Source organism: Nylanderia fulva, unplaced genomic scaffold (genome assembly GCF_048542155.1).
Source record: "Nylanderia fulva isolate GAGA-0341 unplaced genomic scaffold, ASM4854215v1 Scaffold25, whole genome shotgun sequence".
NCBI classification, from domain to species: Eukaryota; Metazoa; Arthropoda; class Insecta; order Hymenoptera; family Formicidae; genus Nylanderia; species Nylanderia fulva.
The window spans coordinates 1,641,126-1,664,138 of NW_028190314.1; the positions used below are offsets into that span (position 1 = coordinate 1,641,126).

At 34.6% G+C, this 23,013-nt stretch overlaps 2 protein-coding genes across 3 annotated transcripts; one reads left to right on the forward strand and one right to left on the reverse strand.

The window, feature by feature from the left end:
- Positions 1–941: 941 nt before the first annotated feature.
- On the forward strand, positions 942–21,504 carry Exn (Ephexin). Of its 2 annotated transcripts, none has more exons than XM_029316042.2 (15): positions 942–1,359; positions 2,768–3,118; positions 4,941–6,066; positions 6,789–7,132; positions 7,908–8,437; positions 9,245–9,396; positions 16,256–16,768; positions 17,442–17,542; positions 17,981–18,089; positions 18,191–18,542; positions 18,713–18,826; positions 18,978–19,139; positions 19,227–19,421; positions 19,706–20,022; positions 20,076–20,139. In XM_029316042.2, the coding sequence occupies exons 2-15, from the start codon at positions 2,885–2,887 to the stop codon at positions 20,081–20,083; spliced, it is 4,257 nt and encodes a 1,418-aa protein (XP_029171875.1). In that variant the 5' UTR covers positions 942–1,359; positions 2,768–2,884; the 3' UTR covers positions 20,084–20,139. The 2 variants fall into 2 exon arrangements, with proteins under 2 accessions (XP_029171875.1, XP_029171874.1); XM_029316041.2 differs by having other exon boundaries at positions 946–1,359; positions 20,094–21,504.
- Positions 20,589–22,869, reverse strand: LOC114941153 (transmembrane emp24 domain-containing protein 5). Its single transcript, XM_029316045.2, has 4 exons — positions 22,510–22,869; positions 21,883–22,079; positions 21,710–21,776; positions 20,589–21,605 (listed from the first exon to the last, which is right to left on the reverse strand). The coding sequence occupies exons 1-4, from the start codon at positions 22,702–22,704 to the stop codon at positions 21,375–21,377; spliced, it is 690 nt and encodes a 229-aa protein (XP_029171878.1). The 5' UTR covers positions 22,705–22,869; the 3' UTR covers positions 20,589–21,374.
- Positions 22,870–23,013: the final 144 nt, after the last annotated feature.

The window sequence follows — 23,013 nt, forward strand, 5'->3', positions numbered from 1 at the left end:
TTGATTAAAAGTACTCAGTTTTAAAATAAATAAAATTCAATTTATCTTATCGAGTGAAGTGCAGGCTATTAGCTTTTTCTCTAATAGTAAAGTGATACTTGGAAAACATCAGAAAAATATGTGTATTGAATTAATGACAAAGTAAAAAATACTACTCAATCGTTATCAATAAAAACGGCGCGTGTACATTTACAAACACTTTCGCATTCTCTGACATGTCAATAATTTACAAAAGACGCACTCGCATGCATGATTGTTACTTAATGCAGGAAGTATTAATTGAAGAAAAACAAGAGAAATTGCGAAACAAATTACAGTATTTTGAAGAGCATAAATGTAATTATTTTTCTATCATTTTAATATATTGCTCGATATCACTAATATGAAATTATTTCATGATCATAATAATATTTTATTAAAATCTTACAACGCATATTTTAAAGAACTATAATGCAAAGAATTTTGATATCATTGCTCCTTAATTTCTAATTACTATTATTTTCAGATTACGCTCGTTAATGCTTCCTGCAAAAAAGGCTAAACTCGAAAATATCAACATAATTATAATTATGTATAATCAATTAATTATGTATTTAATTATACAGTTTATTAAGTATATAATATTATTAATTATATAATTAATGAATTTCTATAGATAAAAATATTTAAAATATATTCAAATTATTTAAATATATATATATATACATATATATTTAATATATATTTTAAATATATACTAATTAAATATATATATATATTTTTAAAAAATATAGAAAACGCAATACGGAAGGTGCAAAAATCGATGGATCGAAAATTCGCGCGCTACGGCACTGACGTCAGCGAATTTAGCCGAGAGTCGCCGAGCGCCGCCGACGATCTTCGGAGTTGACTAAGCGGGTTGCGTGCGCGAATGCGCAGTGAAGTGCTCCGAAAATCCGGCGCGAGCGTGGCCGCGTGATTTGTCGCCGTTCGCGCGCGCGTTCGATGGCTCGATCATCGGCGATCGATCATTAACGTCAGTGCGCTTCGCGCCGCGCGATCGTGCGTTTCGTTCGTGTTCGTCGTACTCGCTCGTCGTGAGCGCACGTGCGATTCACGGGAGTGCGCGATATACGCGTTTGCGAACGGTTTATGGGCGGTCTCGCAGTCTCGCCGAAGAGTATCAACGAGAAGTCTGCAGCGTAAGATCGAGCGGAACGCGAGTCGATCTTCTCGCGAGGGAGAAGCTAGAGAAGTTTCGCGCGCGCGACGTAACGTGACTAAAGTTGAAAAACTTCGCAAGGTCATAATCTGTTTTCGCTGTATAACAGTTTCGTGCGAAACGCGTTATGTCGACAAGCTTGTATTCACGACTTTAAGGTAGAATCAAGTATATATTTCTACATCTTTTGATTATATGAGAATACGTAACAATTTTTTATATATAATATATATTGCACTTAAAAGATACTTTATATGTGTAGTGTAATTTTGAAATAATTGATAAATTTAATAATGGATATTTTATTTAGCATATGCTACACATATAATCTATAATATTATATTATTTAATTGTGCACAAAAAATTTAATAATTACCAGAAAATTTTAAAAAGAATTATTATGATTATTATTTGTTGATTAAAATCTTATTGCATGATTACGCAGTTACACAATGACTTCAATTAATCTGCTGAATCGATAAAAATAGAAATTAATTTCATAATTAAACAAGCTAAAGGAGTTAAAATAAATTTAACAACTCTAAAGTAAACTATGATACCAATATATAAAGTGTGTTTAAAACTATAAAAAGCTTTATATATTTTGATTTAAATTTATTTAATAAATCAATAAAAATTAGTGAATTTTTATCTATAATCAAGTGATTATTCCAGTAATAATCAATAAATCAAAGTTTAGTAATTGTATCGATTACATCACAAAAAAACAAAGACTAATAAGATTTTTAATTCTTATTGTCACGTTTTCTGTGACACGGTATAAAACAGTAACGGAAGCTGCGATAAGCTTATCTGTCAATTGTCTGTCTGATTCATAATTTCGATCGTATCTCATCAAAACGAACAATTACGTAAAGTACATGAAATTATAGATTTGACATTTTCGATATATAATGTGTTAACGTCAAATGAACGTAATAATAATGTTTTACCTATATAATAATATATAGTAATTATGCTATAAGATATAAAAATTTTAATCAACAAATAATAATAAAAAATAATTCATGTAAAAATGTTACATAATAAACAATTCCTATGATACTGCTAATTGGCAGCATCGCAATCAACGATCATATGTACGTGTGACATTCATGATAAGGGCACACGACATTAAAACCCCTTATCGACGGTTTCACGGAAAAGATTTAAAGTTGCGGCTCTCTTTATATCCTCTTAATACTGGATTATGATTAGCGCGCAACAATGAATTTTTTAAAACATTTTTTAAACAAATTGAGCTCTAATCTGAAGACTCATGCATAATAATCGTAATTGATCTTTTATATTTTTAATATGTACTAAAAATACAGTAGCTTAAAATCTACATTAAATTTAAACACATCTAGTTGATTAATATCAAAGGCAAAAAATGAGAACAAAGGTATTGTAGGAAATACAAAATTTAATATAAAAAATGGAGAAAAATATCATAGAAAATTTTAAGTATAAAATCTTTTTTATAAAAATTATGAATATAGGAGAAAATTGTGCAAAATAGCGTAGTATGTGATCGTGCAAATTTTAATTCAATTTTTCTTCAAGCTGACAGATTTTGAACACCAAAATGAATATAAGAACATGAAATAGTATGTGAAATAATCGTGCGGAATTTGAGAGTGAATCATACATGATTGCACCGTAAAAAAAAAGCCCTTCGAGATGAGCCCTTCGCCTACGGCCAATCGAAGTTTCCTGCACGGGAGCAGCAGGGCTGCCCTCATCTCCGACAAAGTCGTTTACGCCACTCTCGACAGCTTGGCTCTGAAGCGAACGAGATTGCCTCTACAATTGCTTCCCGTGGTCAGCGATAATGTCGCGGACAAGACGGAAAAATTAGACAAAGAGAAACGACTCGTCAATGGAAAGACTTCGCCCAAACGACCAACTTATAAGGTACGCACATGCGTCAATATAAATATCATACGTTCACCTTTGTTGTGAGACTTCGAATGAATGCAGGTTTCAGTTACAAAGAAAGTTCAATAATCTATAATGTATATTATTCTGAAAGCATTTGAAAACTTGTGGGACAGTTTAATGCCAATTCGCAATTAATTAATTAAGATTCGTAATATTTAATATAAATATTTTTTGTTTTAAGAAATCATTTTAGCTGAAATGATTCTTTAAATCTCTACAATCAATTTCGTGAAAATTGTTAATAAACATTAAAGAGATATAAAAAATGTTAAACAAGAATTATTATAGCTATGATGTGTATTCTACAAACATTTGAAAACTTGTGGGACAATTTAATATTCACAATTAATTAGTTAATATTCACAATATTCAATACAAATACAAAGTCTAATAAAAGCTCTTTTGTTTTAAGAAATAATTTTAGCTGAAACGATTCTTTAAATTTCTACGACCAATTTCGTGAAAATGTTTAATAGACATTAAAGAGATATAAAAAATGTTAAACAAGAATTATTGTTGGTGGCACGATTTATACAGAATTATTCGGATTAAAGGAGACTTTGTTGAAATTCTTGAAGATCTAAGGCACAGACTCCAGTTATAGTCTCGCATATAAAGCCGGATATGCATTTAAAAACTAGAGTTACGTGGTTCCCTTATGAGAGAGACGAGACCGAGTAAGATGTTGTCTCTTTACGTGCGTAAGTCGGGATGAGATCCGCATATGCGGATACGCGAGCAAAAGGATGCTAATAGTCGGAGGAGTGGCTCGTTAGTATCTTATGATGCTAGCTTACCACATTGGATAAGAATCGCGAAGATTCAACGAGAGCACCATTTGATGTTTACCGTATGTATTATCGCGATACCGTTACGTCGAGAAAATCACAAATCGCCGAAATACTTAATCGGTCAAACTTAATGGCAAAACTTTTCCAAAGCGATATTGTGGACTTTTTATTACTTTTTATTACTATTTGATATATACATATACTTGTTTTACTGCGGGACAACTGCAATTTCCTTCGTATCGCCGACATTCCATCGGACGAGGAATGCGAGCAGTAACAGGGGGCAAAAACGACCGATATATATGTACATAGGTGATAAATGTGTTTCCGTAAGACTGTGAAATTCTACCTCTTACTTACTCACGATCCCGGTAATCGTGCCTTATAAAAATATTTCATTGTTTAAGAAGATTTTATTTTTCAATTTTTTTACAATGAGAATTCTAGATCTAATATAGGTCCTTCAATTAAGCTTCTCAATTCATTCATTTTCCCAGATATACGGGAATTCTACGGGAGATTCTACGAGAAAAAGTTTTACTATCTTTTATCAGACCTAAAATCTAAATTATGTATGTTTCTTTGTGATGGAATAACAGTGATTTTTAATACGTTAATTAGTAAAAAAGAATTTGCATCATAAGGATAAATTTTCAACGTTTTATGATTTCTAAATCTCTCCACAATACAAACGATATTCCCATGTAATTTACGCGAATCTTCACACTCACAATGTAATTGGCTATTGTCAAAAGAACCCATCAGAAAGCTATTTCTTTTTTTTTAAGGGAAGAGACAGCATTGTATTATGTTTAAAAATATACATCCCATATATATATATTTGAAATATGTATACATATAAAAGCGTTATTGTGAAATAATAGAAGGATGGTGCGACAGACTTGTCGCAAGAATTTGTCTCTACTCATAAAAAACTTTCTCTCTTATAACATCTGCGGTGACCGATTCAATTAGCCATTTAATTACGCCCGTTTCGTTGTTAGGTGAAATCCGGGGCGAGTCATCAGTGGAAAAGTTACTCCAAGTACCAGGCCTTCTCTTTGACGAAGTCGGAGAACCAGTCGACGACTTGTGCCACCAGAGTATCGGATTCCACGATCAAATGCAATTTCGAGAATATCCCGAAAGAGGAAACTCAGTCGCAAACCAATGCGACAGAAGCCACTGAAAAGACTATAGAAAGTTTATCCTCTACAAGTCTATTTACAAAAGAGGAATCTTGCACTCGAAGTAATAATAATGATTTAAAATATCCTCATCTAGAACAGAAGAATCCTCACGTATACATCAAGATTACTGAAAATCAGCAAGAAAAAGAAAAATGCATCGAAAGAAAGGATTCCAATTCGTCCAGCGATTACGAACAGATGGATATAGTAGACAGTAAAGCGTTTACATTTGATGGGACGTCTAAAATAATTGATCCTTCAAATCCGAAAATTCCAGAGCGCCTAACACATATTTATAAAACCGAGAAAAATATTCCAATCGCTTCTAAGATAGCCGTAAAGTCCCGGTCTGTCAATGATCTGACGACCAGAGAGATCGCGTACGAAAATCGTCGGGAATATTTGAAGCAGGAGGACGCAGGGTCAATCACGAGCGACGAGGACGATGACGCGTCACGGTACAAGAAAAAGAAAAGACGGTTCACCAGAAACGTGCTGCACTATGTGCCACGACACTTGGTAAAGCAGCCGACGAAAAAGAAGAAGTCGAAGAAGAAGTACACTCTGAGCAGTTCGCTGAGTTCGCTGCAAATGACGCCCTTCTCGAGAACACAGGACACCTGCGCCCGGACCAGGAGCCTGTCGAGGGAGGAGCTGAAGGGCGTCATCATCTCGTCGCCCACGAACTTCGTTCACGTGGCATCGGCTACGAATCTCAGCCTGGTTCGCGACACCGTAGGATCCGGCTGCTTGGAGCAGGTTGTGATTACTCATCAACAGATATGCGCGACTTTGCCTCTGCTTGTTGGAAAGGACGAGCGACGACGCAAGTCGGTGAACGCCGAGAACGCTGAATGGTCCAAGGTTGCCGCAGGAATTTCTCCCGATATGATTTCCAAGCAATCTAAAGAAGACCAATCGACTGTAGAAAGTGTCACAGGTAGGAGACGTATAAATCAGATTTCTTTGTCGAGTTCAATAATGGTGAAAAAATTTATGCAAATGTTATGTCTTGCACAAGTGCGGCCTGATTTGCGCGATTTGCGCACCTTCGAATACCTGTATATATAATGCCGAGTTGGGTAATTGAAAGTATTGAGCAAACGAGAAACGCAATAACATTTCTTAATGATAAAATTAGTAGTTTTTCTTTAAATATTCAAATTATTGCAACATTATAGAGTAATTAAAATTAGTAGTTATTTTATAATTTATTGCATTGTTCTAGTTTTTATTCAAAAATTTTCAAATACTGCTACTTTTAAATTTAAATGTTTATTAGCAATAGTTGTATAATATTCTACGCTCGTGTATAATGTGCGTTTTCTCTGATTATATACATAATCAGTGAAAACACATTAATATTACATGTATCTCTATACTTATTATCTTTCATACAAAAACTCTCGCGATAAAATATATATATTATTATGTATAAAAACTTTGATGTATACAACAATTATTTTCTTATATTAATATTATATTTTTTATTATTTTAATATTGTATTTTTTTTTAATGATTAAATATGTAGCATGTTTTTTTTTCAAACGTATAGATGTGAATGGTACGAGCAGGTACTATCTCTCTGTTCACACAAAGCAGCATTTCCGGAGGCATCTAGCGATATCTTTTCTCTTATAAGATTTTGAATTCCTTTTCAGATAAGAGCGATCGAGTCAACTACGCCGAGATAAAGAGTGACTTCTCGAGGGACTCACAGGCGAAAGTTTTGGCGTCCGGCCAGGAAGTGGTGAAAACCACGATTGAAAATCAGGCCGATTCGCCTGAAGGAGGCGAAATGTACGAGCCGGTCTGGGAGGCTTCTCCTCGGGCGCCGCCGCAGGCCAACTGTAGCTTTCTGTGGAGCAATCATCGGGCTAAGACTTTTCCGGAAGTTAAGCACAACACGCCCGTTCCTTCGTGCCATGCCACGAAGGAAAACGACGAGGGCGTCGACAGCGAGGGATACGACGATGTCGGGCCGTCTAACTTCGTCGCTCAAGCGGTACGAATTATCGTATGCACAACGATTCCGTTATCCGTGAACTCTCGATGGAGCGGAATCTTCGCGCTAATGTAATCTGTGCAAATATCTGTACCTGATGCCTATGATAGCTATATGATAGTTTCAATTTGGGACAATCCGATGAATTACATCGAAGAATAAATAGTAAGAATATTTGTTTTGTCATTAGACGTAGAGTATTAACTGGAAATTTTATGTGTACACGCAAATTAATATATGCATGTTAATGGAAATTGAAATCCAGTGCATATAAATCTAAAAGTCGGTTTAAAAGGTTCAACATTTTTTTATCGAAAAGTACACGATATTTAAACATTTAATTAATCTAATTCTCGCTCGTTATTCATTTCTAAGCGAAAGAAATATTTGCGAAAATTGATGCGCGGATTTAAGTAACCGCGCGTTTCTGATCGCTAAATATGCAATTTCGTGCACGAAATTGGCAACCGTCAGCAAAAGTGAAACGGAATGTCGAATAATCGATTCACGCGCTGCGTGATACTAGCAAATTAGAGACGGAAATGCGGCATCACGAACGATGCGTAATTCGATTCGTTTCTCCTCGAATTTCGCTTCCAAGATCATAACCGCGCGCGTGTAATGTTTCGCAATACAAAAATTAACAACGATGTCAATATATGTATATATATATATACCTATATATACGTCAATACGGTGCGACAGGTACGACACAATCATTTTATTCGCTTCTTCAAATTACAAAAAAAATGTAAAGCAATAAATCTCTTATCAGGAGTCCGATTACGACGACGTGGGTCCACCGATAGCTCGTCTCGAAGTGGAAGAAGTGGACGTCGCTGATGCTAAAGACTGCGACGAGATTTACGACGACGTGATGCCGCCTAGCCATAAACCTGACGGTTTAAAAGTCGTCGACGAGAGCGATTATCTGATTCCGGAGATCTGCAAGGAAATAGCATTGAGCAAGGAACTGCTCGTGGAATTGCGCGCGACGTTGAAGGATCGCGAGGCGAAGATGACGTCGATAACCGAGTCCGATCAGTATTTCACGTCTATGAACAACGAATATTCCAGCGTGGATGACTGCGAGAGTCATCTGAGCCAAGAGGAGCGAGACGAGCTGGGTGTGTATGACGACGTCGGGCTGCCGCCGGGCGAGGAACGTGTCAATAGCCTTTACGCCGGCTCCGCACCCGGCTCTGTCTTAGGATTGACCTCGATGAACGGCAAGGAATCCGAGTGGGAGGACCTGGAAGAAGTCTCAAGCGCCTCGCGGTGCCCTTGTCAGACCAATGATCCATGGTAAGCATGGAAATGAGAAAAATAATGAGAAAATTGCAAATTTTAAAAACAGAGAAAGACATACACGGTATTTTATCTTTTTCTTTCTCAATGATAAAAAACTAATATTCCTAAAAAATAAACAAGAAAGGGTAAGATAAATATTATAATTGCAACATTCTATTTATAGATTCCCTATTTCAATAACAATAAGTAGAAAATGTGGTATGAATACTTTTAATCTTGTGTTATGTTGCAAATATAAATAGGACGTGTTCTGAAAAATATTTTATTCAAGTATTGTCTGCGTGAACTGGAATTTGCTCGCGCGCGCGCAAAAGAGAGAGATAAGACTCTTGTTTCAAAACTATATACACATTTTTTTTCCACGACTTCATTATAGCGATAACGGAGTGGAATCGAAAACAGCCAGGTTAATTGTCTTCGTTTCGGCCGAAGAATGATTAATCATTATTAGATCCGCGAAGTTAATATATACATCGACGTAAAAATGATTCGCACCGCAAGTGTTTCGAAAACATATATACGGACGAGGGACCAACATCGCCGAGATATAACGCGATTAAAAGCGACGTCAGCTTATTAATATCGCGATCGTTATCGCTGCATTCCGCCTAAGGATGAACAAGTCGTTAACATGTGCTCAATACAATATGTTATCATACCTTAGATAATTATAGCGCTGACGTGAAAGTGTGACAAATTGTAAATATCTTGTCGATAAAAGAAATTCTATATGTATGTACATATGTATAATTATAAGTCTGATAAATGCATAATATCTATTTATTAATAATGAAATTGCAGCGGAAAGAGGACCGAAGAACAAAATGCATGGAGCAAAAAGAAACTCGCTCAGCGATGGTCGCGAAATGTCAGGAGGCAACGGTCCAGGAGATCTCGCAGAAGTATCAAAGCGACTGTGACAACGAAAACGACCATTAGTACGGCAGTTGACGGTGAGTACCCACAAAGAGGATATTTTACTATTAGGTAACGCTCGCCATATGTTGCGTGTATATGTACAGGTAACGTAATGTCACTAAGAATACACTCGGGTATCTCTCTCCTTGAAGGATTCCCGCTATATCACTGGTATTTCACAAATATTGCGTGCACGTATACGCGTGTATATGCGTGACTTGCGTCGGTGTAGGATTTTCGCGTGAGACTGCTTTTCACGGAATCACAATATGCATTAATTTGATTATGCATTGCGCGCGCATGCGTAAATGACAGCTTGCAACAATGACAGAAATGCATATCACGACATGTGTCATAATTTTACTTTATTTTTTCTACCAAAAATACTATACTTAATCATTTTTTTTATTTTAATAACATATCGAACTTTGCGTCGTGTTTTTGGATTTATTGGAATTTTAATTAAACGACGCATATGATTCCTCGATCATTATCTATTCATATAGTTTTTCCCGAGAACAGACTGTCTGCTAGCAGTCTGATGGATGGCAAAAATAATCGCGCTACTGAGATGGAATATTAAAAATAGTCGTCACAATGTCGATATATTTATAAGCATACGGATTCGTCACGAAAATATCCGATGACTTTCCAGCATCGAATGACTGCATGGGTTCCTCTAACTGTTTTGGCAATTCGTATTTTCAACATGATGTAGTCTGCGATAGGTCGCACGTGACAAGATTTGCACGAGCATTTGCCATTTGGCAGCAACACATATTTCTGAGGAAGAGGACGAAGCATTATATCCGTAAACATTCAAATTAAAGACAGCTTGCTCTCTGTTATCGAGATTTTACACTGAGATAATCTTTCATTTTATATTTTACCGCAAAATTCACTACAAATTTTATCATATTTGAAGCTGAATTGAAAATATTATGCTGCATTATAAAATATTTTATACTTAATAAATATTACTTAATAAATATTTAATACTTAAAGAATTATAAATTTTATAAAATTTTACTATATATTTTAGTAAAATTAATCAAACATATTTTATATCTCATTATGATAGATATTAATATTTTTTATTGTAGTAAATATTAATCAGGAAAACTCTTATAAAATTCTTCCAATACCATATTGTCCCACGATTATCATGAATTTCAAGATAAATTCTAAGAGAAAATTCTCTCTATACTAATAAAATATCTACATTGATAAATTAAAATGATCTCTAGTAGATTCGAAAGATGAAATAGAGCTTTACTTTAAACTCCAAGATTCTACTGATACTCATCCAGTTGAAAGTAAAATAGCATAATAATCTCATTTTTTTGTTCAAGATCCTATCCTTATCGAGGATATACAAGCGGCATATTAGCGAATTGATGATTGTACATCGAACGTGAGAATTTCACTTTCCATAAAACGCGTGTTCTGATAGATTAATACAGGTCCATAATTATACCCGCGAGAAAGTCTCGATGACGATACCGATTTTCCAACATCACGAGACATTGATCAGAGATCAACCGGTTGTCACGTCTTCAAGAATTTCCATTAGTATTGTGTCCGGGAATTAATATGCCAGAACTGACTTTAACCCATATAATGACGACTATTACCACGATTTATTTCATGTGTACCCGTGTACATGCAATGTTTCAACAGTGTCACGGCCGCGATTCTGCGGTTTTGCTTACGAAGTAAGCAAGCTGCAGTAATCCGCAATCGTGCTTGTTCACAACGTCGTATCCGAAGGACAGTGGGCGGGTGTAATTGACTCGACGTGTATAACACATCGCGTATCGCCTTTATAATATAATTGAAAGACAAGGCCGCCCGAGGTCGAGGTGCCGCGACAAAAGCATCTACTCTCCATTAATTCCGAGTTCCGCTGCACTTTTCTACGTGATCGGAATGTCTCATGCAATCTAGAGACGTGAGAGTGACAATGATTTTGCAATGATGCAGTTGCAATTATCTTACGAACATTAAATTACTTGAAAGGAAAATTGCGGAAAGCATTCTTAAAAAGGGATTGCATACAGTATTATAATTGCTAATTATTTGGAAATTTTGTCCTATCTATATTTATGTGTTTTCATTATCGTTAAAGATGGATACTTTCGAAAGATTAAGATATGCGGAGATTTTTTTGTTATTTCGAAACTTGAGAATTAAAACACAATTAATACTTATCAATTCTTTTTAAGAATTTTAAATTGAGTTATCCTTATAGTTTTTTTAAGAAAATAATATCAATTTAAATCACAATTTATTTTAAAAATTAATACCATTTTCTTTTAAAGAATTCTTTTTAATTTTATTGCAATTTCTATAAAGTATTTATATTTTTATTTATCGCTAAAAACAAATATGTATTATAATCCGTACTTATTGTAGTATAATTAATATTCTAAAAATAAGTTTTAATGAATTTCCTTTTGCTAGAACTTTTCCTAACTTATTGTCAACGTTTATTTTTGCAGTAATTATATATTCATACATATCGAAAAAATCAGCATTCCATTGACATATTATATAATTTATCGGATAAGAGAGTCGGTTTAATTGAATCCTTGAACGAATAAAAATGACGTTCAATTTCGCGACTTGTACGACGCATTGTACCGTGCTATCAGTAAGGATGATCACATAGTATCCCCAGGTAAAAGTTGCTTGTTCGTCACACATGCGTTTTCCTGCCTGACAGACGGGATCACGTAATGCGCACACGTATGCTTTTTTTCTTTTTTGTCCGCACATGTGCAACTCCCCCACATGGGTCCTCTATTCGATAGACAAGAATGTCGCAAGCCATTGTAATGCTAAGATACGCAAAATACACAGTTATGCATTCTGTTAGCGAGAGAAATACGCAAGATGTGCGAAGCACCGTTGCGTGAAAAATACGCGGGAAAATGGCTTTAAATGGCTGAGCAAAATACAAGAGACAAGTTTAATACGATAGAGCTATAATAGAAATTTGCTATCAAGCCGAAATTCTGATAAATGAATAAGGCATTGAAACTAACGATAATAAATTTTTGGAAAAATTTTATAAGAGTTTCTCTAATTAATATTTACCATATAATAAAAATATTAATATTTACTACAATAAGATAATTAATCGAATATATTTTATATCTACCACACAATAAGATATAAAATATGTTCGATTAATTTTACTATGTACATATTAATATTTTTTATTGTTCTATGATTTTCGGAGTAAATTCTAAGAGAAAATTCTTTCCGCGTACGGTTTGTGCTTGAAACGTCCGTAGCAAGAAACTGAAAACGATTTCTGCATCGAATATGTTCCATTTTTCTATGGAAAAGCATTTTGCACGGTCATTCGCCTCGAATATGTATTAACTATTGACTTGAACGTAAGCTCTCTATACGCTCGATGGGCACGATAATGAAAATCTTTCAACTTATGCCTTTAATGCTGTTTTGTTCAGCCATTAACTATAATCTAGAATGAAATATTTCATACATTTGCTTTTTAGCTGCGATGTTTTTATTTCATTTGATCAGATAAAGATAAAGAAAACATTTATAATTACAGTCTTACGCATTCTTTTTATAATTACACTTTTGTACTATTTATAAACTGTAGCGTCTGCAAAATAATTTTACAGACAAGAAAATAATCCATGGTGCTTTCTCCACATGAAAAAGTAGTTGACACTATTTTATTTCACCAGCAATACATAGTATTTAAAGTATGAATGTTTTTTCTATTATTTTCACTTTCATCTTACGATTAATCCTATAATACTAATTAATTTAAATTAATAAGTTTAAAATAAATTTTTTAAAAAATATTTTGCTAGCAGAATTTGTTGAATTATAGGCAATTAGAGATCTAAGAAAAATGTTATATTTCTAACAAAATATTTCTAAAATTTTTTTCCTAAATGAGAGAGAGAGATTAAATTCAAACATGTCAATAGAATTGTAAAGTCAAATAGATTCTGTTTACAAAATATCCACAATTAAAAATATATAAAAAAGAAAACTTTTCTGGATAATAAATATCTAGATTTATTCTAAAAGTAGATCACTCTAAAAGTATTATACTTGACTGGAAATTTTTATTTTTAACAATCGCGACTTTCATCTGTCAAGTTCCTGGGTGAATGTCAATACATATTAATCAATGATATTGCGTGCAACGCTTGATAGAGAGAAATACTGTAATAATACCATAAACGATTTAAATACCTATTTAAATAACGATTTAAATAACAATTTAAATACCGATTTAAATACCGTGTGTTATAATTTAAAAATCTAGCAATTTTCTAGCATTTTCTAATCACTTTAACGCGAGAGTGACATTTTTTTTTAATTCAAGATATTAATAGCTAGATTTGTCCTTGTAGCGTTTAAATAACATGTGATTATGTTAACACAATAAATTTTTAACTTGCTTTGCTTATGATTATACTCATGATTACACTTGACACTTTAGTGTACTTTATGATTTTTTTTTCAAATTAATTTATTAAAATACTACGCCTTGTAATCTGTTTTTCCCGAGTCGTCTTCTTTTTCGTGGCGAGCACGATATCTCGAAAATCGATAGTCCAACTTAATTGATTTCAAAAGTTTTTCGGGAATATAAAACACAAATAAAGCACACTGAAATGTCAATAAACAAAGCTATGCAAATTAAAAATTGATTAGGTCAACAGTTTCTTAAAAAAAAAAAAAAAAAATCGGAAAATCCCCAATTTTAAATTTAAATTATCGACACGTGGTCTTCGCGCCTTCATCGTGTGGAGGCCACCTTAAGGAGATTGTGTGAGGATCCCTTAAGGAACGAGCGAGCGAGGTGAAAGCGCCAATTGCGCGCTCTCATTGCCAGTCACGGCCGAGCCGCGAGTTGCATCGGAGTGTTTTTCTCTGCTGCGAAATCTCTCGGCTACTCTCGATTAAATCGCTCGTCTTCGAGAGCGATCACGATTTCCCGCGTGTTTTTCCCCAACGCGTTTCCCCGGGAGTGTCTCGCGACTTCGAGTGCGCATCGATGAGCGAGATGCGGCAATGAGAGAGACGCTGAAGACCCGACGACCCAATACCCAAGGTAAGACGATGATGAAGAGGGCCCGTGTCACGCTTGCCCGCTTGCTCGCGCGCGCGCCGGACGTCAAACAGGGGAGCGAGTCTGGAGAACAATGGAACCCTCCCTCGAGAACATCCTTCGATTTTGCAAATTAGCCGATCTCGCAAAATTATTCCCGGATTTGAATGACATTATCGAATTCTCCTTGCAAATGCATGACAGTTTTGTCGCATTCCTTCATCGATTTAATTTTTGAAGATCTTTTTTATCTTATCCTGCTATTTTCTGATCTTTAATTTTTTTTAAATCCAGGTATATATGGTTTTCTGTTGAAATTTACGTGACTTTTTATTTTGTCAATATTGATAATTAATGCAAGTTACGTCAACCCAGGAAGCGTCTCGAAAGAGTAATCAGAGTTTCTACTTTCTTCGGTCATGAGAGTCGAAAAGAATCCGGTAAAAATGCATTCTTGTAACACACTTCACCTTTTCCTCTCCTTGAAACTCGCATTCGTCGTCATTCATGACGCGAGAATCTCAATTTATCTATGATCTTTGAGCTAGAGAGTTTGATAATGACAATTATATAAAACGTCGCCTGACAATTATATAAAGACCATCGATTTGTTTGACATTTACGTGACGTGTGACGCGCGAAACGAAAGTCGTCGCCGAAATGGAAATTAAGGAAATTCGGACAAGTGGAGAAAAAGAGAGAATTCGGAATCGCGTCGCGGTTTCGCCATCCACGGCCATATTTGCGACTCACCTCGCTCACATTTGTCCTTCTCCCGTTGGCCCGCCATCTCCCTCTTTTGGTCCAGCGCGCGCGTGGGCTTGCATGCATGCTCCGGGAACCATCTGACCCTGAACCGGATGATTTCAAGTGGCCGTCAGTCTGGGCGGCGGCTCGATTCTTCTGATCGGCGAGCCGGACGAGATTGCCGGAGGATGGAGATCGGCGAACCGGAACGATGGTCTCCAGTCGCAGCGGACCCAGGGCCTGGTGCAGCTGCGCGTCGTCACTCTCGACGAAGACGTGGACGTCCAGGAAACGTCGTGTTACGTGCACGAAGGTCCGCGCGTGTAGTATTTCAGAACGCGCCTGAAAATATACTACGCGAATACATGATTTTTTAATTGATTTTTATCAATTCAATTTAATCGTCGATGTATTCAAATTAGGATTTATGTGACATTTGTATAATATCGCGTTCTTTTTGTCCTCTCGCGTGAATGTATCATTTTAAATGCAAAATATACATGGAATTTTCTCTTAGAATTTACCCTGAAAATCAATTAATCAATTAATCAGAGTTTCTCTGATTAAATGTTTATTACAAAAAATATTAATATGTACACAATATGTAAATTTTACTATGATTGTAGTAAATATTTAGTCAGAGTAACTCTTATCAAATTCTTTCAATACTTTTTCTTTTTCCATATTCTACGATTACTATGATTTTCTAAGAGAAAATTCTCTGTTTAAATTTTCTGTTCAAATTCTAAGAGAAGATTCTCTCTATGTATAATTAATATTTATATATATTTACACTATATTATATATTTATATATAAAATAAATTTATATATCTCAATAGGTAGAGAACGATGCTACAATTTTAGAATATGTATACTGTGGAAATTGTTCCTACTCAATCATATACACAGTTTCTCGTCTAAAATTTAAAAAAATAGATTATATATCAGTTTTAAATATAACTCACAAATAATTATCTTTACATGACAGTTCAATAATTGATATCCACATTTCTCTAATCTGGTATTTTCTATTTATCAGACAGCGTTTCCGACGATAGCACATACGAGAGTCTGTATTCCTGCCAGCCAGATGACTTCAGCAGCGATTCGGAAACGGAAACTCGACGTGATGTCCCGAACGATTGCGTGATCAACACTTATCAATGTCCTTCGAGACCGACCCCGCCGCCTCCGAGGGAAGGCAGTCTAACGCAGAGCTTGGGCAGGCGAATAAAGATGCTGCGCAGGACCTGGAGCATCACGAAGGGCAGCCTCGGCAAGATCAGACGGCGAACGTCCGTGGACGAGTCCGGCTTCGACGACAAGGAATCCGGCAACGAGCATCACGACACCGGAAGATACTTCAATTTCCGACTGAGGCATTTCCGAAAGAGCATCGCTGGCCCGCCGACCTTCTACCTAGACGAGAATGATAAAAATGACAATGTTTGTGGAGCTCGCAATAACAACAATGGCAAGGAAACTATTTACACTAACAGCCAATATATGGGAAGCGGTAGCGATGATTCCTCAAAGACTCCGGAAGACGTCGGTAAAAATCATTTTTTATTCAAATCATCTATTTTCAATCATCAATTTTTTTCTTATTTAAGTAGTCTACTTTCAATTTTTTTATTAAAGTCGTTTATTTTTTTCTCTTCCTAATTTTTATAGCAAAATGCAATGATGATATTGAAATCTGAAACAAAAATGAAAATAAAATGTGCTATGATAAAATAAAATAAATAAAATCTTTCGAAAACTAAAATAATACATAATCATGCGTAAGCATTAAGAATAGATTCTAATTTTTAGTAATAATAATAATAATAAATATAAAATAATTACATGATTTAAAAAGTATTTTTATAAATAGTAGCAAATTAGAAATGTGTGAATGCGAGGGAAAACGAGAGTTTGAATGTATCTGCGAGAGCGACCCGATTTTTCCAGGCAAAGGCTAAATTCAGAAGTTCTCATAAGCTAAATATATATCAAGTTTTTACCGTAGTTTTCGGAATATTCCCATGCGCAATGTTATTCATACATTGACGCATAAAAAGCGTACACACTTTCACAAGACTAATGATACTTCCTTTTAATTAACGTACGCGCCGAAATTTATGATCCACGCATGTTCATTAATACCTAATTGTCGCTTTCGTTTGTCATTTTCGTGCATGGGAATCCATCATTACTGACAAAATATTATTACTCTGTTTCAGATCATTACAGTGTGCTCGCCGATCAGGAACCTCTCTACCAGTTTTACGCGGCCGCGGTGGCTCGTGTTGCTTTCGAATCGGATTCCGAGGGCTACGAAGAGGTAATGTTTTATATTTGTGTGTTATATTTAAAATAGACAAATATAAAACTCTTATTGTTAGTTAGATTATTTTTAAAAAATTGTTTTAATTATCTCTCTAACATTCCAAGAATTAAGTTTAAATAGAATGCAATCGTAAAAGAAAATGCAATTTTTAAATGGAAGATATGTATATATTTGACATGTATAATATTTTTATATAATATATAAAAATTCTTTTTTCTATAATTTGACTGTCTTTCTAATTTGATAAATTATTAATAAAACTTATATTTTTTTAATTTTAGTTCTTATCGGATTTTTTAAATAGAACTGCTTTAAGTTATAAGACAATAATATGTCACATTTTATACGACTTATTTAAAGAATTAGGAAGGAATATTTTTACTGAATGCTTTATCATTGAATATATATGTATATATAATTTTTCATCTTTAGGTAGAAGATATGATGTGGAAGACAGAACCAGTCACATCGAATCTTTCCAGATCAGGACAAAGGACGCTCTGGTGTCATACTCCACAAGTAATACACAGTGGTCTCTTGCGTAAGTTAGAACCGTCTTATACTTTGAAATATTTTCCATATTATAAAATATGAACCAAGAAAAAATGTTCATAAAAAATAATTTATTAAAAAATAAATTAGAAAAATTAACAACGGAAGAAAAGAAGATTCAAGAGGCAAAATTCGAGATCTTGACCTCCGAAGCGTCGTACTTAAATTCTCTTCGGGTCCTAGAAAACGAGTTCCTTAGTAATCATACACTAATGAACGAGATCTTGACGCCGGTCGAAAGGAAGAAATTATTCGGCGGGGTGTCGAGTGTGTTGTCGACATCGCAAATGTTCCTAGCTGAATTGGAAGCTGTGTGGAGAGAAGATCCGATGCTGTCGGGTTTATCGGAGGTCTTGCTGAAGCACGCCGAAAAGTGTCAGGCCACGTATGTGGCCTATTGTTCGAATCAAGTCAGCATAGACACGACTCTAAAAGAACTCAAGTAAGATGATTAAAAAGTTATATATGTATAATTACTTTTAATATTTTGTGTGAAATTTATATATTTATATTTATCAATGTATGTATAACTTTTATTATGCTATACATTATATTGATAAATATATTGTTTATGATGCAAATTATATTTATATTATGTTCTTTTGGTTGCAGAGCTCGGAAAGGCGTAAAGTTCTTGGAGGCTGTCAAACGTATAGAAATGCATCCAGCGTGCCAAAATCTATCTCTGCATTCCTTCCTAATGCTACCAATGCAGCGTGTTACGAGGTATACGTTAATCAATACTTCAGCTTAATTAAAAAATTCAAATTATTTTGTTAAACTTGATTACATAAGTTTGATGATCATTATTTATTCGTAAAAAATTAATATAAAATTATATATATTTATACATGATCTTTCAATAATTCTCTCGTAGATTGCCCTTATTAGCTGACGCTGTTGTTTCCAAATTATCGATCGGAAATTCGGACAGAGCGACTTGGGAAAAAGTACTATCGACTTTGAGCAACGTCGTTGCTGAATGCAACGAAGGTGCTCGAGCTGCTGCTCAAGAAGCCGAGATGGAAGCTTTAGCGAGGTATAACATAGTGTTACTGAATTGTTTTTATGTAAGTACAGTCTTTGATATACGTAAACTAAATTATATATATGTATTTAATTATAGAAAATTAGAATATTCGTCGAAAATTAAGCCGATTATACTAAGGGGCAAACATTTAGTTAGAAGTGGATCGGTCGTGCAATTGTCGATGAAGACTGATACCGAATACAAGCTTACATTTGGAAAGAAGTTCAACAAGACACCGCTCTACCTTCTCTTACTCACTGATTATCTTCTAGTCACGAAATTAAAATCCAAGTAAGACAATGTCATTTAACATAGTCACATTAATTTATCAATTAAAGATTTAATTCCTGTGAGAATGTAATTTCTTTTAGAAAAAAATTCTAGAAAAAATTTTAAATCTACTTCTTAAAAAAGAAAATTATAATAATATATAATTTAAAGGAAACATTTTTTTTACAAAAAATGTGGAAAATAAAAATAGAATATATAATTAATATAATTAATATAATTAATGTAAATTATCGTTTTCTTCTTTTTATTGAGTAAACCAAGAACAAATTATAAATGTTTTGCAGTGCTCACGACGAATGCTATAGCGTCATAGACGCATGTAAAAGGAATCTTCTGGCCCTGGAGTCAGCTTCCGAAGAATCACCGTTCGCTGGACGGAACGCTATGATACTAACTCTTCTGGAGAACCATTCTGGCCGTCACGTGGAGTACGTCTTGACATGTGAAAATAATACCGCACGAGAACGATGGCTGGAGGCTGTCTCACCGCCCAAACGTGGCTCAGTTGGCGAAACGTTGTACGAATCCTGGGATTGTCCGCAAGTGATGGCAAAGTATCCATATTCGCCAAATCAACCAGATGAATTATCATTGCAATCAGGTAATAAAAATAACTCAAAATATTTTATAATAAATAAAATCGTAGTCTTTTAGTCAATTAATTTGTTATAGGGGATGTAATAAATGTATTGAGAAAAATGGCAGATGGTTGGTTTCATGGTGAAAAATTGTTGGATGGAGAACAAGGATGGTTTCCGGCGAATTATACGAAGGAAGTTGCGTCAGAACACGTGCGTGCGCGGAATTTGAAACAACGACACCGTCTGTTGGCACTCAGCAGCAGTGTGATACAACAAAGAAGGGCGAGACAGAACCAAGGGATTCATTGACGATTAAATTGAGACGGGAGCGCGAATCGCTCGGATATTGTGATATCGTCTATAAATTATTGATTGTTTATATGTATGTAATTTTCACGCTACGACAGTATTTTTATAAATAAGAATTGTGTGCCAATGTAATGTTATTCGTCGCCAAAGTGTGAGGAATAATTTTCTAAAATCTTTTTTTACCATACCATATTGAAACTATAGGAAGTTGAGACAAGAAATGATGGAATTTTACATATATATTGTACATAAAGGCGTAAAGAAAAAAAGAAAAGAATGTTGTAACAAAAGTATATGCGTCTGTTTATTATTTTTATACAAATACAATATAAATATATAAATCTCATATATATCCCTTAAATGTCTTCAACATGATTCGTACATGAGAAATATCTGAAATTAAAAACAATGAGTAAAAATCAATGATGGAAATATAGAACATATGATTTTGCATAAATGTAAAATGTGTGGCAGTCTTATATGATGTAAGCAGCGCTTTGACTTGTAAATATAGTACATCAATAGATAAGAACAAATAGGAAAAGAAATATTCGACAATAAAATATTTGTTATAAAAATTATCAAAAATAATGTATTTAAGATTAATGACAGTAAATTGTGTAAGTGGTCTATTTGGTAGATAAATGCATATAAATGTAAAATCTCATCAAAATGTAAATACTTTGTTACATTTTCGCAAATTGAAAGTTCATGTTTCCATTTGTTACTAATTAATTTTCATTCAAATATGTCCTCATTTTAGAGATTTTTGAAATGTCTATTCATTAAAAAATTTCTGTACATAATTTCTTGTATTTTCGTCGTCTCTCCAAATAATCTCCAAGAATAATTTTATATAAATATATAACAGCATTAAAATAAAATTGACGGATAAAACTTTAATTGTATTCACTAAACGAAATATTGATGTGCATAGTTATGCTGTTATCTATAGATTTTTGTATGACATGTAAGATTAATCAATTAATATGTGTTAGTCTTATCACAATAGATGTTGGACAGTGCTCTTATTGAGCTAATAACTGACTGCAATTCATCAATGTTAAATGCGTGTCTTAGAATGTCCAGATGGTTTTACATCGAACAGTTTCCTAACGAAATACACTTGTATCATAGTTGTCACTGTAATAACGAGCACTTGCGCGATCGACCACATCTGCACATAAGAATTATTGTCCAAAAGCAGATTCAGGTCTCTCGCTTCTCTACCTCTGCTCCAATGTTGAGTCTGAAGCATTTCATTAATGTTCTTCTCCACATGCACAATTGCACTCTGAAAAAAAGAAAACATAATATTATAGAAAATATATACATCAAATTTATATATTATTTTTAATTACAGATTAATTTGCAGAGAAATATTTATAGTATATGTACCGTAAAATTCTCAACAGAAAGATTCAGTTCTTCCAGTTCCTTATTATATTGGTGCCATTGATCATATCTAACAATGATTAATGATAATAAATCAATAAATGAGATGGCACTATATATATTATAAGTATAATGTAACTTTTCTCATTTAATCTTGCAGATAACTTTTCTCTTACCTGATCACTGTAATATATAAGTTCACAAGTTTTGCAGCAAATCTAGAAAACTGATTATCAATGCATACAGTATAATAACCACCATTTATTGATTGATCTTGGTAATCACCATTGGGACGCCATTGATAAGGATAAACTATATTTCCCTCTGGATTTCTTACTGCAAAACCAGCTTTCCCATCGCCACCGCGCAAGACCTACGATCAAAATAAACTACTTAATTCAACATAATATTGATACATGAAATATTAATTATTAACTATTTTCTTCCAACACAATTTTTTTATTAATATTTAACATTTAACATTTTTACATCACAAAACAACTCATTAATTATAGATGATTCCTTTCAGGTCTTATATAATAAAATTAATATGTCCCTGAAAACACCTGTTATACTACTGGGGGTCATCGCTGTCAAGGACGGAAAATAAGAGTTCACGAGACGTGCACGAACTGTCAAAGCAAGAACATGTGTCTAGTTCGCGCTTTCTCGAGACGCGGAGCACCTCGTGGGCCCAACCATATGGTCAGTCAAGTAAGTCACGTTTTTACTCTCGATCTCGTTTTTTCTCAGCCAGACCCTCTCAATCATTTCTTCGACGATGAATATCTGTCAGTGTATACCTGGAAACTAACGTAGAAGGTTGCTCCCGGGTTCACGTATTGTGAATAACAGTCCTCCTTGCCGGCGTCGATGTGCACTTTGTAGTCCATCGCGACCGCGGGCAAATTTTCATACGAAAAGCCCCCGGTCCCGAAGGGTCCGAGAATCAGGACCAGTAACACACTGAGTAGCGCGAGCTGCACGTGGTGAGACATTGCGCCGCGATACGATTAGCATTACAATAAATGACGTTCGCCGATCATGCACAACACTGCGAACGAGACACGACACGAGACTTGCTGACCCACTGACAGACGTCTACGTCTACGTGTTGCTTTACCCCTAACGGCACCCAGCTGAACCTACAGCTGCCAATGGCGCAGGGTATCTCAGCTGATTGAAATCTTTAAATAAGTGTTCTTTATAATCGCACTTTTTCTTTTATATTTCGCACCTTCCTCTCTCTTTTTTGTTCCTCTTCCACGCTTGATTATACTATATTATATATATATATATATATATAT